The sequence below is a fragment of the Octodon degus genome, unplaced genomic scaffold (assembly GCF_000260255.1).
Source record: "Octodon degus isolate 3935 unplaced genomic scaffold, OctDeg1.0 scaffold00153, whole genome shotgun sequence".
NCBI lineage: Eukaryota > Metazoa > Chordata > Mammalia > Rodentia > Octodontidae > Octodon > Octodon degus.
The window spans coordinates 1964525-1979428 of NW_004524729.1; the positions used below are offsets into that span (position 1 = coordinate 1964525).

Sequence of the window (14904 nt, forward strand, 5' to 3'; positions counted from 1 at the left end):
TAAAAAGGGCTATATTAGTCCGGGAGGCCGGGACAAGAGGACTAAATTCAAGGCCAGCCAGGGTTACAAACTGAGAGCACAGTGAGACCCTGTCTCCAATCAATCAATCAATCAATCAATCAGTCAGTCAATCTAAAAAGGGCTACCTCGAAGACAAAGAACCTCATTATAGTGACTTGATGGGTACCAAAGAAGTTACAGTACGTATAAAATTCTTTAAATAGAGCTGGACGTGGCAGCACATGCCTGTAATCCCAGCACTCAGGAGGCTGAGGCAGGAGGATTGTTGTTAGTTCGATGCCAGCCTAGACTGCGAAGTGAGATCAAGGCCAGCCTGAAGTTCATAGTGAGACCCTGTCTCAAAAAGAGCAAAAAGAAAAAAATTCTTTAAATAAAATAATAATTTAAATAAAAATGTATTGGGCAAGGGAGATAGCTCAGTGCTCTAAGCACGTGCTTGGCAAGCACAAGGCCCTGAGTTTGATCCTTGGTACAAAAAAAGAAAGAAAGAAAGAAGAAAGAAAAAGAAAGAAAGAAAGAAAGAAAGAAAGAAAGAAAGAAAGAAAGGAACTGTTAAATAAAAATTTATTGACTATATAAGCATGTAAGAATATATAAGTATATATACAAGAATGCATCTGTGAAAATAGAACCCAGCTGGTTCCACCCCTGGGGCTCCCCAGTGTCAGAGGCAGGGCTTCCAGGAAGGGCTCAGGTCTCTGGGATGTGGACTCAACTCAGTTCTTGTGCCCGGGTAGGCATTACCCGTGGCCTCCCTTCACTCCTGGCCCTTCTGCATGCTGTTTCCCTTCGGACCTCACTAGCAGCTGTGGCATAGCCAGGAGGCCGCCCAGTCTTAGACTCCGCCTCCAAAACTGAACTAAAGAAACTTCTTTTCTGTTTGAAGCTCCCAGCCTCTGCGAGTGGCTGTAGCAACAGAGAATGGATTAAAATCACAGGCAAGGTAGAAGGGGCTTCGGGGAAGGCCTTGGACTTGTGGTCCTCCTGCCTCAGCTTCCCAGGGTGCTGGGATTACGGCACGTCTCACCACGCCTGATGTGGGCTTTTCCTTCCAAGCTGGGTACCTTTTACAGGGTGTGACAGGGCGATTCCTGAACAGACCTCACCCGAATCCTGCACAGAAGAGGCACGGCAGGGGCACGTGCCTCCTTTCTTAAATCGGCGTAGCCAGGGGATGTGGGGTTCATATAATTCACAGGCAAGCGCTGAGCCTTGTGCTCTAGGGTCCCCTGGCTGTCTCCAGGCACAGATCCACTGGGCTCGTAATCTTGGGCTTCCGCCTCCAGAGTGGGAGTGGTCTGCTGTCTATGTCGGCCAGCCTGAGATGCACTGAGCGGACAAGGATGCCAGTGTGAGGCTACAGAGCTCGACTAGCTGGCCCTTCTGTCCTGTCCCCTCCTGCTGCAACCCAGAGTCACCCGGAAGCCTTGAGCCCGTCAGGAGTTAAGTGGGGAAGCTGGTGGAGGGGACCCTGCTGCCCACCTGTGCATCTTTCATTGTCCAATGTCCAGAGGGTGAGTGACCCGGGGCAGGGACACAAAGCCACAGCCAAGGCTGGGGGCTGCTCTTGGCTGTGTGGCTTCATGTGTCACTTGAAATCTCTGGGCTTCCACTGGCCTGAGAACAGAGCCAGGCAGGCTGTGCAGACAGGTCTTGTGCAAGAAGGAGCTAGAGTCCCTTTCCCCTCCCTCTCCTCCAGCCAGAGCTGGACAAGGACAGTTCTGCTCTTCAACCAGTCTGATCCCCGGGGACACTCTAGTTCTCTCACAGCAGGCAGAACCCTTGGCAGAGCACAGAGTCCCAGTAGTGGCTGCTACATTGTGTCGGACTTGAGAAGTTAAAACTTTAACTAGGAGCTGGGGAGATGGCTCAGTGGAGTAAGTGCTTCCCTGGCTAAGGGGCTAAGGGACAAGGCCTGAGTTCAAACCCCAGTTCTGAAAAAAAAAAAAAAAAAGCTTAACTAAATCGGGTCAATTTCACACTGTGCAGTGACTCAGCACTTCAAGGATTTAAAAGGGAACTGAGGAAAGTCAGAGAGCACCACTTCCTTGGAGGAGCTCAGTCTTCCTTGCCAGCGCAGAAGGGAGAGGTTGCTACAAGCTGCAGCTGTATCTCCTCCCTTTGCTTTTTGCCACTGCTCTATGCCATGTGCCAGTCTGCCTTGGAGCCAGCAGAGTATGGACTGAAGCCTCCACTAACTTTTCTTCCTTCATTTTGGGTGTCAGGTATTTTGTCCCAGCAATGTGAAAAGTAACCAAGGCCATCCCCATGGCTGCTGTCACATGGGTCACCTGGGAGCTGTGCCGTGCATGGGGCCTTCTCAGTGACACAGCTGGGCTGGGGCCCCTGGCACAGGAGGGGTGCAGAGTCTGGAGCCAGCTGGTCCTAGTTGGCTTCTCCCCTACCTGTCCAGTCTCCCTTGGCAGCTGGAGGTGGCCCTGAGCCAGGATCAGATCTGTGCCCAGTGGGCACTTGCATTTCACTGCCATCTACACAGAGCACCAGTCATGTGTGGGTTCTAAATGCCGGGATTCTGTGGCTTACAGCGACAGGCAGATGCCTGCACGGCTGACACGGGCAGGGAAGGCACCGGAGAGGCCCCACGTCAAGGCATCCAACAGAGCAGGGCAGGAGCCAGCAAGAAAGTGGGGAGCGGGCAGCACAGGCCAGACCAAGGACACGGGGCTGCAACATCCCTGTGGTGGGGCACATGGAGTGGAGTAAAGCAGGAAATGGACCAGGGAATTGGGGACCACAGAGTGTGCCCCAGAGAGAGAAGGTAAGAGAGGCCTTTACCAGGCACCACTGGAAGACAAGGTGAACAATATGCAATATGTTAATTATTGTTACTTTGCGATTGTCTTCAAAAAAAATTTTTTTTCAGAACCGGGGATTGAACTCAGGCCCTTGCGTTTTCCAGAGAAGCGCTTATTCCACTGAGCCATCTCTGTCCCCCCTCCCCAATTTTTTTCTTTTTAAAATAAAATAATAGGGGCTGGGATACAGCTCGGTGTCATAGTACCTTCCTGGGAAGCCTGAGGTCCTGAGTTCAATTCTCGGTATCCCCCCAAAATAAAATTAAAAAATAAGAAAGCTATGGTAAATGTTTAAAAGAACAAATATTCCAATAAAGGGCTGGGGAGATCGCTTGGTGGTCTAATTGCCTGTCTGGCAAGCGCCAGGACCTGGGTTTGATTCCTGGTACCAGCATGCTGTGCTGGCTCTGGAACCCCGGGCATGCAGTGCCAGCCACTGAAACTGGGCGTGGTGGCTCACACCTGTAGTCCCACTGCGGGGGAGGCAGAGATAGGAGGCCCACTACGAGTCTGAGCTGCATATGAGACCCTGTACCAAATACATAAATAAAAGATTTTAAAAATTATAAAAAGTCACACCTGCAGCAGTGCTGGAGCCCTCACGGGGGGTCTTCGTCAGGCCGCTACGGGGGTCATGCTGTCCTGAGCCTGCCTCTGGTGCTGGCACTCAGCAGCAGTCACAGCCTTTGTGACCACACCTCGTAGACACCCAGGAAAGAGGACCCCAGAGCTGCTGCAGGAAGTGCAGAGCCGAGGCAGGAGTGCACTCAAGGCAAGGGGCAGGATTTGCGGGGCCTCGTGGTCTTTCATTATCATACATTTAAGAAACGTAAATTCACTGCTTCTGTCCACACCACGGAGCTTCCCTGAGCAGGCGGCGGGGCGCATGTGCCCTGCTGCCAGGAACACAGAGCAGGTAGTTGACAGCGTTTTCTACCAGCAGCCCGGGTCCTACCGGCTTTGCTTGCCCCTTCTGGGGCCTGCGTGGTGGCTGGTGTGGAGGCACGGCTGGCTATTCTTTACCTTCGTCCCTCCCTTTCTTGGCGAGGTGTAGGAGGCCCTCCATTCCGGGTCACCCTTTGTCCCCTGGGGCTACCCAGGGCTTCTCCATCGAAGGCACAGACACCAGGGGCCTTAAAATCATCAATCAAGTTTAATGCATCATACAGAAGGAAAACTACATCGGCATATTTAGGACAAACACTTTTTCTCTATCCTCACTATCCACTGGACGGTCCTCCTTGGTCCAAAAAACTAAGTCTCAAGACACGTCGGCAGCTACCCCTCCCGGGTCCAACCTTCCACACCCTCCCGTGACATTTTGAAAAGTTCTAATTCAATCCATCCAAGAAGAAAAACAAACAACAGAAGAGGAACCTGAAGACATTTAGGTCGCAAGTCTCGCAGGAATGCATAATTGGCATCGAGAATAACCAATATATAAGATGTGGGCCTCACGCGGCTCACTTTGTTCATCAATAAAATATAAAAATCTTGTTCAACCCAGTGTTGAGTGTATTAAAATAGATCTGTATCGTACAGCACAGTTTCTCCCGGAGTCGTGGAAATGACAAGAGGGACCGCGTGGCAGTCTGTGTGCATGCGTGCGTGTCTGGGGCCGGGCTGCAAAGCACACACACGCGCGCGTGCACACACACACGCGCACGTGTGTTCAATGCAATTCGGCACCATGTGATACGCTGGGGCGCAGCCCCGGGCTCCTGGGCGCTTTTCTTGTTGTGCTGTGCCCCCAAGCAGGGGACAAGAAGCTGGTGGGCATGGTGAGCTGGAAGAGCCGACTGGAAGAGGGAGGCCTGGGGAGAGGCTGGAGGACCCTCAAGTCCCCGAACGCCGGGCCATCCCAAAGCTGCAGCCTGTCCTTTCTCCCCACTCTGCACCCCAGCTTTTAAAACCCACCCAGTCTTGGGGTGACCAGGCCTGCAGGGAGTGCGGCATTCGCCACACCACAGGGCAGAGACCACCAGAGGCAGAGAAGGGAGCAGGAGCCCCCCGCACATTAAATTCCTCACAACTAAAAATGCCATACAAAAATGTAAAGTTATCTTTTTGGCATCGCGACTGTACTGGCAAGAACAGAGGACTGGAATACTTAGCGGCTTCCGGGAAGCAGAGAGGAAAAGGCTCCCATGGTAAGTTGAATGGCTCAGCCCGAAACGGAAGCCAGCAGGCGGCACCTCCGCGCAGCGGCAGCTCCGCCCTGCCCAAAAACCCTGCGAGGGAAACACAGCGAGGAGCGGCAATGTGAGCCCAAAAAGGCGCTGGGCGGCGGCTTTCCACTTCAAGAGCTGCGTCTCAACCTAGTAATACTGACAATGTGGCGCTGGGAAGGCAGGCAGGGAACCCCGGCGGCCTGAGGGCGGGCGTTGGAGGACTACCTAGCTTGCTACCCTCTTCTCCTGCCACGCCCAGCCCAACTACCCTACTACTCAGCTAACGCGCCCTGCTCGCCCTGGAAGCAGGAGGCTCGAGGTGACCCTGCAGGCCCGGCAGAGCCAGCCTGCTGCGTCCGACCTCCAGTGCAGCCTCCCACCCGCAAGTGTGGGTGGGGCTGTGGGGAGAGCCGGAAGGGGCACCCGAGGATGGGGCCACCTGTGCTTGGACCCCACCTGTCGTCCAGGAGTCCCTGGATGGGGAAGGCGCAGGGTTCCCCTCCCCTGTCATGGCTCAGGCTGCTTGCCCAGCTCCTTCTCCCTTCTCTTCTTGGTTCTCTGTTTTTTTGTCTGAATTCATAGAATATATGAATTAAGGCCGACAGAACCCCGAGGTCACATGAGCAGGGTCCCAGTAATTTCCGTGGGCACAAAGACAGGTCTCTGTGGTCACTTGTGGTCCTGGGGGTGCTGGAGGGTGGAGCGCATGGCAGCAGCTGAGGGCTTGGTCCAGGGCCCGGCCAGCAGGGGGGTGGGGCTCATGGTCGTCATGGCGACCTGGAGCATCTGCTCGCCCTGTATCAGTCTCAGGAGGGCCCGGAGGCGGTCCAGGGAAGACTGGGTGCCCCTCTGTCGGGCCAGCAGGCTGGTCTTAAGCTCCAGGCATTTCTGTCAAGGGAAGAGAGGGATTCAGAATGCAGCAGAACGCAGCCTGGGGAGCTCGGTCAGGCCCGCCCTCCTCCCAGGGCCCTTCCTTTCCACTGCCCCAAGTGGCAGCAAGACGGGAGGAAATGGCAGACCCGTGGGGAGCTTTTCTCTGCCTACAAGACATGCACGCTGGCAGCAGCAAGAGGATGTCCCCTCACAGCAGCCACTTCTCTCTTTCTGTTTCCTGCGGCAGCCACAAGGCCCTTGGGCTTGGCAGCCAACTCCCCTCTCTCTCCTCCCACCTTCTTCTAGGCTATGCCTTTGGCAGCAATAGTCCATCAGGCCATGGGGCCTGCTGCTAGCCAACAGCAGCTTCCCTCCAGCTGTCTACAAACCACCATGGAAAATCTGTTTCTTCCTAGAGCTATGGAGAGGGTTGAAAGAGACACTGTATTACAGTGCCCAGCACCATGAACACCAGAACCTCATCTCCATCACCACCAGTACCATCACCACGACCATCATGGTTACTGTCACCACCACCACCACCACCACCACCACCACCACCACCACCACCACCAGTCACCAGTGATGGGCATCATCCTTAAAACCATCACAAGCCATACCACCATCACCAATACCATCACCACCGTCATTATCACCACCACCACCAGCATCACCACCACCACCGCCACCACTGCCACCATCATCCCCACCACCACCATCACCAGCACCGTCACCACCACCACCATCACTATCACCAGCACCACTGTCACCAGCACCAGCACCACCACCGTCACCACCAGCACCAGCACTACTACCACCGTCACCACCATCACCATCATCCCCACCACCACCACATCACCATTACGACCACCACCAGCACCACCACCGTCACCACTGTCACCATCATCCCCACCACCACTGTCACCACCACCATCACCACCATCACAACCACCACCACCATCACCATCATCCTCACCAACACCACCACCATTACCAGGAAAGCATTTATTCTACTGAGCTATCTCCCCAGCCCCACCACCACCTTTACCATTACCACCACCACCACCACCACCACCACCACCACCATCACTATCATCTCCACCAACACCAACACCACATCACCATCACCACTACCACTACCACCAACATCACTACCACCATCACCACTACCACCACCACCGTCACCACCACTACCACTGTCACCACAACCATCACCATCATCCCCACCACCACCACCGCCATCACCACCACCATCACTATCACCACATCACCACCCTGGCCATCAATCACCACCACCACCACCACCACCACATCACCACCCAGGCCATCAATCCCCACCACCACCACCGCCATCACCACCACCACCACTATCACCACATCACCACCCTGGCCATCAGTCACCACATGAAGATCATCAATCTAGCCATCCCCACCCTAATCTCCACCAGTTAGTTTATTAACACCTGACAGAGCATTTTTTTTACATTAGGAAGAAACTGAGGTTCAGAGAAGCCCCAGATGTCTCTAATTGCTTGATCAGTATCTGTCCAACTCATCACAGAGCCTTATCCCCCTCCCATGCACTCCCCGGGCCATGCCACCTCCTCCGGAGTTGCGGGAGTGGACGGAGGCTCGGCTCAGGCCCTCAGGCCGCGCCCACCCGGCCCGCACGCACCTGCATGGCTGAGGCCAGCTGGCGGTCCCGCTCTTCCAGCTGCTGGTGCTCACTCTGCAGCTCATTGCCTCGCTGCAGCAGCTTCTGCTTCTCCTCTTCTTTGACTAGAAGAGAGGGGACCAGGCCCGCTGAGAGGCCAGATAAGCAGTGGCCAAGAGGACGCGAGGTGGGGGAGGCCCCGACAGAGCCTGAGCCGTGTTCCTTCAGGGCCAGTGCCTCCGGCGGGTTCAGGGAACAAGAAGTAGTGCAAATGCCCCGCCCAGGACTGGGCCCACCCAGGCTCCCAAAAGCTGCAGTGGGAAGGGAGGGGGTGCCTTACCCGTCTTGTGGGTGACGTAGGAGTGCACGATGGCCAGCATGCCAGTCCAGGGTACACTCTCGTCTTTCTTTAAGGCCTGGGGGCACAGGGGAAGTGAGAGGGCAGACAGGTCCTATGTCCTGCGGGATGGGGCGTGCCTGACTGTCAGCCCCTGACCCAAGTTGCATCCCAGAAAATATTTTTCTGGGTCTCCCTGCCAAGCTGAGGCCGGGGACGTGGCTAAGCACCGCCTCCCCATTTGCAGGACAAGGCCCCACCCAAAGGGTCGAATGTAGCTGCACCCAAGGCCCTCCTGTCACCTGCCTCTGCCCTCCCTGCCCTGCCCAGGGTGGTGCCCGCCCAGGACGCCGACCTTCTGCTGGCACTTGGGGCACAGCCACCCGCCTTTGGGCACCGCCTTGAGGGGCGGGTGCAGGCAGCCGAGGTGGTAGGCCCCCGGGCAAGCGCCGCAGCGCAGCAGGTTGGCACCCCGCTTGCAGGCCACACAGTACTCATCACGCACGAGCTCGCTCTGGAAGAGAAGGGAGGCTGTGGTTAGGCTCAGGGTGGGGCGCCGGGGGCAGGTCCTGCAGGGGGACAGTGTCGGAAGCGTCTGTGCCCCAGCAGCAGCCATGGTGACCTGAAGGACAGGACTCTGGGCACCAACCAGGGCCTGCTGACCAAGCAAGTCCCCAAGGCCTGACCCCGTGTCCTGATGCTCCATGGTGAGGCTGGGCTCCAGGGGTGAGGACGGGCTTCCGCTGTGGCCCAGAGGACAGCCTGTGTGCGTCCTACCCTGGGAGCTGGACCGGCAAGCAAGACTCTTTCTGGCTTGCTGAGGCCTGCAGCACGGCTGTGCCCAGCACGAGCTGCCCACGACCCTCAGCAGCTCGTCCCTCTACACTCAGTCTGGCACTGTAAGTGCCACCCAGGTCTGTGTCTGTCACATGGATGATGACTACCACGTGGTCGCTGCAGGACTCAACAGGAGTGTGCCAAGTGCCCCATCACTGTGTGGCCCCGTGGCAGGGCTGAGGGCACTGGCCACCTTGCCAGGCATTGGCACCTCCCAGCAGCTATGTGTCGGGGGCCCCTGTGACAGGGAGTTCACAGCCCTGTGTGACCCACCGTCTGCAGACCTCACTGATTTGTTCAGTGGCTTGGCCAGTACAAGCACGCAGGGCCTGGACATCCCTTCAGAATGAGATCAGAAACTGGGTAAGAACAGACTCAGTAAGTCCCAGGGCCACACCTGGACACCAACCAGGCTGCGAACAGTCTAAGTCAAGGCACACAGGGACAGGTGTGTGTGGGTCGCAAAGCACAGGATCATAGAGGTCAGACGGGTGTGTGGGGTGAGCCCTCAGGGCCACCTCTGCCCAGGACCACACAGCGAGCTGCGCAGCCAGGGCAGAAGCAAGCAGTGAGGAGGGCCTCTGCGGCTCCTGGAGTCTGGTCCCCTCAACACGGGGCAGGGAGGCTCCCTGGGGCAATGCCTGGCTCTGCCGCGTGAGTGGGAGCTCCTGGCACCTAGGGCGGTGCTGAAGGCCCTGGGCCCCATGCCCGGGCCAGGCCTGCCCAGAGGCGACCTTCCTGCACAGCACAGAGCATGCTCCGCCCCCAGGGTGAGCCGGGCACGTACCTTCCAGCAGGGGTCCTCATTGGCTGGCACAAGGAGAAGGGCGAGAACAGGTTAGTGGGTGCGGGAGGAGCAAAGGGCCAGCCTGGGCCCAGAAAGCCTGGTGTGGCAGGGTTCTCTCTGCAGGGAATGCTGGGAGTGTCACAGGGTCCCAGAAGAGACTGGGTCTCCACTCAGGGTGTGACAGGAGCTCCCTGCCAGAGCTATGAGGAGGGTGGAGAAGGGACCCATTGCTCCAGGGACCCCTCAGGGCTGGGTGTTCAGCTTTTACCCACCCTCACTCCACAACATGGTATCTAAGGACATTTAGGGGTCACAGAAATGGCTGCCCTAAGCACTGAGCAGCCCACCCAATGGCACTAGGCTCTGAGGTAGAGCAGGTACAGCCTGTGCTGTAGTCCAGGAAACCAGGCCAGGGAGAGGCTGAGCTATTTGTACTTTTATGTATTTTTCTAACAGACAGTAACAAACAAACCCCTGCTGTGTGTGCAGTGTGTCTCCTGGGGGCCACAAGGCCCAGTGAGGCTGGCCGAGAGCAGAGGGGCCTCTGAAAACTCTGGTGGCCTCAGCCCATTGCCCTAGTACTCAGCGGACAAGTGGAGCAGAAGCCAGGTCCCTGGGACAAGCCTGGCCCTTTATTGCCTGCGGCAGGCACAGGACAGAGGTGGGAGCTCAGGAGCCCCCAGACGGTACCCCACAGGCAGAGGCTGCACAGCTGTGCTCAGGCTCCTCAGCCCCTGTCCTCCCCACCCACCCAGCCAGATCCTACCAGGTGGCCCAGCACCCTGCAGCCCAGTTTCACCAGCCCTGTCCCTCGCTACCACTGCCACTTACCTCGTGCTGCGAGGAACAGGGGGCTGTTGAGATAGCTGGAGGCCAGCCGCTTCCGCTGCGGGCACAAACAGCAACCACTCACCATGCGTCCAGAATCTCTCCTCAGGACACTGCCCCTTCCAGACTCGAGGGCACAGCTCCCTCTGGGGGTCCCCATGCCAGGCAGGAGCAGGGCAGGTGACACTCAGGGGCACCGCATCCTTCCCAGAGAGCCTCTTTCCTGGCGCAAGCTCAAGAGACGGAGCCAAGCGCCTGACTGGTCTCTGTCCCCAGGAGTGACACTTCTTCTCCCACCAGACCCCTCAGAGCGCAAGCCTGGGGTGTCCCAGCCCTTCCTACCCCTTGGGCTTTAACTAAAAAGGGCAAGAAGACTTCCTCTGGGCTCAGCTGCCCCCCGTAGGTGCGCGGATGGGCAGGAACCAAGGTGCACCAGGAAACTGGGCTCACATGTGAGTCTGTAACACCTCACCCAAGTGTCGGGACAGTGGAACACTGGAGTAGGGATGCGCTTTGGGTGAGGAGGGACCCTCTTGCCTGGTACGTCAACCTTTAAAGTCCTATCCAGCCTGCTGCGAGGCCCTGGGCTAAGTGTGGGGCAGCCCAGCGCCAGGGGCACCTTTGTCTGGAGCCAGGGTGCCCCCTGCAGGTGGACAGACCAGGGCTGGTTATGAGATCAGAGTGGTGGGTACCGGGCCGGGCCATCTTGGGGTCCCTGGCCCCAGCCTGGCCTGCTCCGAGGGCTCCCAACCCAGGTCACTGCCAGCTCCCCACTTTTGTCCCCAGGAAGGACAGACATCCTATGTCAGGGTGGGACGAGGAACCTGTCCACACTGCATATGCTCGCAGCCCCTCCAAGTGCAGCTCTGGGCACAAGGCCTCAGGGGCCCTGGAAGTGGGGATGCACCAGGTGTGACCCTCAGTGCGCCCACAGCTTGGGGCAGCCCCATCCACAGCCTCCGCAGGACGGCTTCCACAGGGACTCGGCCGGCAGCTTCCTCATCTCCATCTTTCCCACGCACACCCAACCACCAGTCCCCACCTCGGTCTCCAGGAGGCCGCTGTAGGCGGGGTTGGCGGTGCTCCTCCGCTTTCGCTCCTGGCGCTTGCTCTGGATTTCTGGAAGGCAAAGGCACAGTGGCTACTGGCTCCCTCCTGCAGGGAGCCCCTAGGCAGCCCTGAGCACAGCCCCAGCCCCCCATCTGTCTGGCACCCCTGCCCTGCAGCAGCCAGGACAAAGTGGAGCCCCCAGGCGTCACCCCTCACCCCCAGCCTCGTGACAGTAGCTAGCGCGTGGCCCTCTCGTGGGGTGCGTGGACGGCATCAGCAGTGGTAATGCGACGATGCCAGCCTGGCTGGCTGCAGAGGGGCTCTGGCTTCCTTCCGGCTGGGCCAGCCGTGGCGTCCTGGGCACTCGGCAGCCCTCGCCCTAGGCAGCCTGCAGGTGTTGGCACACCCACCCGAGCTCGGGAACGTGTGCTGCGGGGCTGAAGACCTTCCCCTGCCCTGTTCGCCCTGCCCCTTGCTGCTGGGTGGACCTGCAGCCTGCCTCTGCCGGTGGCTGCCTGCCTGCCTGCCACCTTCTCCTCTCCCCTGCAGCCGTCCCTTCTCTACCAGCCTTTCCAGCACTGTACTGTGGGCTTCCGGGGAGGCACCCCAGGCCTCCCTGGGGGAAGAGAAGGCCCAGATCAACACTGGGGGTACGCGGGGGCAAGGAAAGTGCTCAAAGTGAGGACTGTTCATAAAAACAGCCACTTGCCTCCCGCCTCTGCAGTGCCAGGGCGCACTATCCTTCCGCTGGAAATGAGGAGGAAGTGGTTCGGCATGGGGAAGGAGTCGCCCGTGTCACCCAACTGGCCAGGGCCCCGACAAGGCCTCTGTCCCACACTCCGCCCCCACCATCCCACAGTTTCCATGCTCCAAGGTCAGTTTCAGAACGGTTTGCAAAGGCAAGCTGGGGACAGAAGGAACCTCAGGTCAACTTGAGGGCATAAGTGCAGTGGGGACGCGTTACTGCGTCATGAGGCACACTTCTGGGTGTGCGCACATGGGCATGGGGTGTGGCCTCGGAACTGCACGTCTGATCCCTGGCCTTTTCCTCTGGTGCTGGTCCCCTTCCGCCACCACACTCCTGCCCCACAGCCAGCCAAACACGGGCTGCGTCTGCGTAAAGCACGAGTCAGTTAATCCATGCATCCCTCGGGTCACGGGTGTCCATTACTATGACCCAGCAGCGGGAGAGTAACTCAGATAAGCTTCCACAGCACCTATAGCCCACACTGCCTAGCTGCTGCCATGCAGCAGGGGCACCAGGAAGGGCACAGGCTGCTTCCTCAGAGGCTTGTGGCAGGGCCGGGCCACCTCCCAGCTGACCTCAGCTGAGCTCTGGGGGCTGCGTGGCCCCGGCTGGGTCTCCTGCCCTCCCACACGTCTCACTTGACCTTATGTTGGAGCTCGCGGGCCCACCAAGCTCCACCGGCTCTCAGTTCATGCCTCCCTATCCCACTTTCATTTATGTCTTGTGTCACTAAGGATGGAACTGGGCCTTCACGCTGAGCTACATCCCCAGCCCTTAGTTGCCCAAGCATGGCTTTAACTTGGGGTCCTTTTGGCTCATCTTCCCAAAGCCTGGGTGACAGGTGTGTACCACTGTGCCCGGCTCTGTCCTGGCTTTAGGAAATGCAAACCAGGCAAGCCTCAGTGTGCAGGGGCACCTGGGCATCCACTTTGTGGAATGTCTTTAGCAGGGCAGGAGTCTGGCTGTGTGGCCCTGGGCAGGTGAGTCGACGTCTCTGACCTCAGCTCCTTACCCTGATGTGAACGAGAGGCCGGGCCTGTGCTCCCTGGCTGATGAGCCTGCCCTCACTGGTAGGTCAAACAGCACCTTCAGAGTCACACTGGTCTATCCACCCCAACAAACTGACACCTCCACAGCTACTGGTGTGTGCGCTGTGACCCAAGGTACACAGGTCAGGCCCACTCACTGATGCCACATGGTGCCCAGCTCTCATAGTTTGTAAATGACAGAAATAGACAGGTAGTTGCCTCCCATTACTTCACTGTGCTACCTTCAGGGCGGGGACAGGGACCCATGAGTCCCCTTCATGGAAACAAGGAAGTGACAAAGAGGGTTCGTGCAGCCCCAGAGCACAGAGCTGGAAGCCCTCTCCGTCCCACCTGCCTCTGGTGACAGCCACCCATCCTGCAGTGCATGAGGCACAGCTCCAGGGAGGAGGCCACCTGACCCACAACTCCTCAAGCCAACTGCTTCAGCCCCTGCCCCAGGCCAGCGCCCATCCCTTACCTTCTAGGTGCTCTGTCGTGACCAGGCCGAGTGCTACCATGAAGGCGATTTTCTGCAGGAGGAAAGGGTAGAGTTAGGGTGGTCTTGACTGTTCCCCAACCAGAACCAGCCATCTGTCCAAGGTGACTGCAGGGCTAGGGCTCCAGATGCTCCAGCTACCAGCCACCGCTCCAGATGCCACGAAAGTGCCCAGGAAGTGCTGGGCAACCAGGCTTCTCCAAGGCCACTGGTAGCTCCAGTTAGAGGGTCCCTTGGAACTGAGGAGGGCTCCCCCAAAAGCCCGGGAAAGCACACATCTCCTGTACACTTAAAAGACATACTGCGCACACAGGACAGTCACCGCCACGGTCAGATCGCACTGTACCGCAGGCCCTGTCACTGCTCTTCATTACTGCTTACTTACTGAATTCTAAACTGAGCACCTGTGAACGCCCAAGCCCAATAGTGAGCTGCACTTGTCCTGTCCTCTGGAGTCTGCGGCTCCTGGACCTTTCCATCTGCACATTCCCATCACCATCTGTGTAGATCTAAACGTGACAGCACTTCGGTCTGCTCTGACTTCCCAAAGGGCTGGCAAACTGCATATGCCACTTGGCGCACGCCACCTGCCACGCCAGCCCCTTGGCTCCTGCTCCCAGCCAGGAGGGCCTCCCTGCATCTACCCTCTGCGGCTGTCCCCCTGGACCCAGGGTGCCGAGGGACAGGGTCACTTCCTGGCTCTTGCATCCCTCTGGCACTGCCCTCCCGCACTCTGGGACTCATCAGAGGCCACCTCCCTGCTCCCTGCTGAGGGCCTGCGCCCTGTGTCTCGGTGCTGCACGCTTTCCTATGGTCCCTGGGTGTCCTTTCAAGATGGAGACTGAAGCTTTTATTTCACATTTTTCTAGAATCATCTTTGTAAAAGTGTCAGCACAGTACAAGAAGCAGAGATAGGGGGCCTGCGCATTAGCTCAGCTGTTTAAGTGCCTGCTAAACAAAGCAGTCAGGCTCAAGATGCTCTGGTTCGAACCCCGTTTCTCACAGGAAACCAGAAATGCCCTCAAGGAATCTTCAGGCCACCAGGGAAAAAAAAAAAAAAAGCAGCAGCAGCAGCAGAGATAGTAAGACTCAGTGCTGCAAGGTGTATGAGCTGGAGTGACCCTATTTCTAGAAATGGGGGTCCTGGGTCCAGGTTCACCAGCTTACCTAAAAAGAGCAGGCAGCCCGGGCTGCCATTCACTACCCCCGGCTCGTAAATCACTTCCGGGCCACTTGGCCACATGGACAGGACAGGGAC

The 14904-nt window shown here is 57.8% G+C and overlaps 1 protein-coding gene across 2 annotated transcripts in view; it reads right to left on the reverse strand.

Moving 5' to 3' along the window:
* Positions 1–4021: 4021 nt before the first annotated feature.
* Phf21b (PHD finger protein 21B) overlaps positions 4022–14904 on the reverse strand; it is a 60382-nt gene continuing 49499 nt past the window's right edge. For both annotated transcript variants that reach the window (XM_004642395.3, XM_004642396.2), the window contains exons 6-13: positions 13629–13680; positions 11367–11443; positions 10328–10382; positions 9497–9519; positions 8228–8386; positions 7876–7951; positions 7557–7660; positions 4022–5896 (exon numbers count right to left, since the gene is read on the reverse strand). In XM_004642395.3, coding sequence (XP_004642452.1) covers positions 5678–5896; positions 7557–7660; positions 7876–7951; positions 8228–8386; positions 9497–9519; positions 10328–10382; positions 11367–11443; positions 13629–13680 — 765 coding nt within the window. In that variant the 3' untranslated portion in view covers positions 4022–5677. The remainder of the gene's footprint in view (positions 5897–7556; positions 7661–7875; positions 7952–8227; positions 8387–9496; positions 9520–10327; positions 10383–11366; positions 11444–13628; positions 13681–14904) is intronic.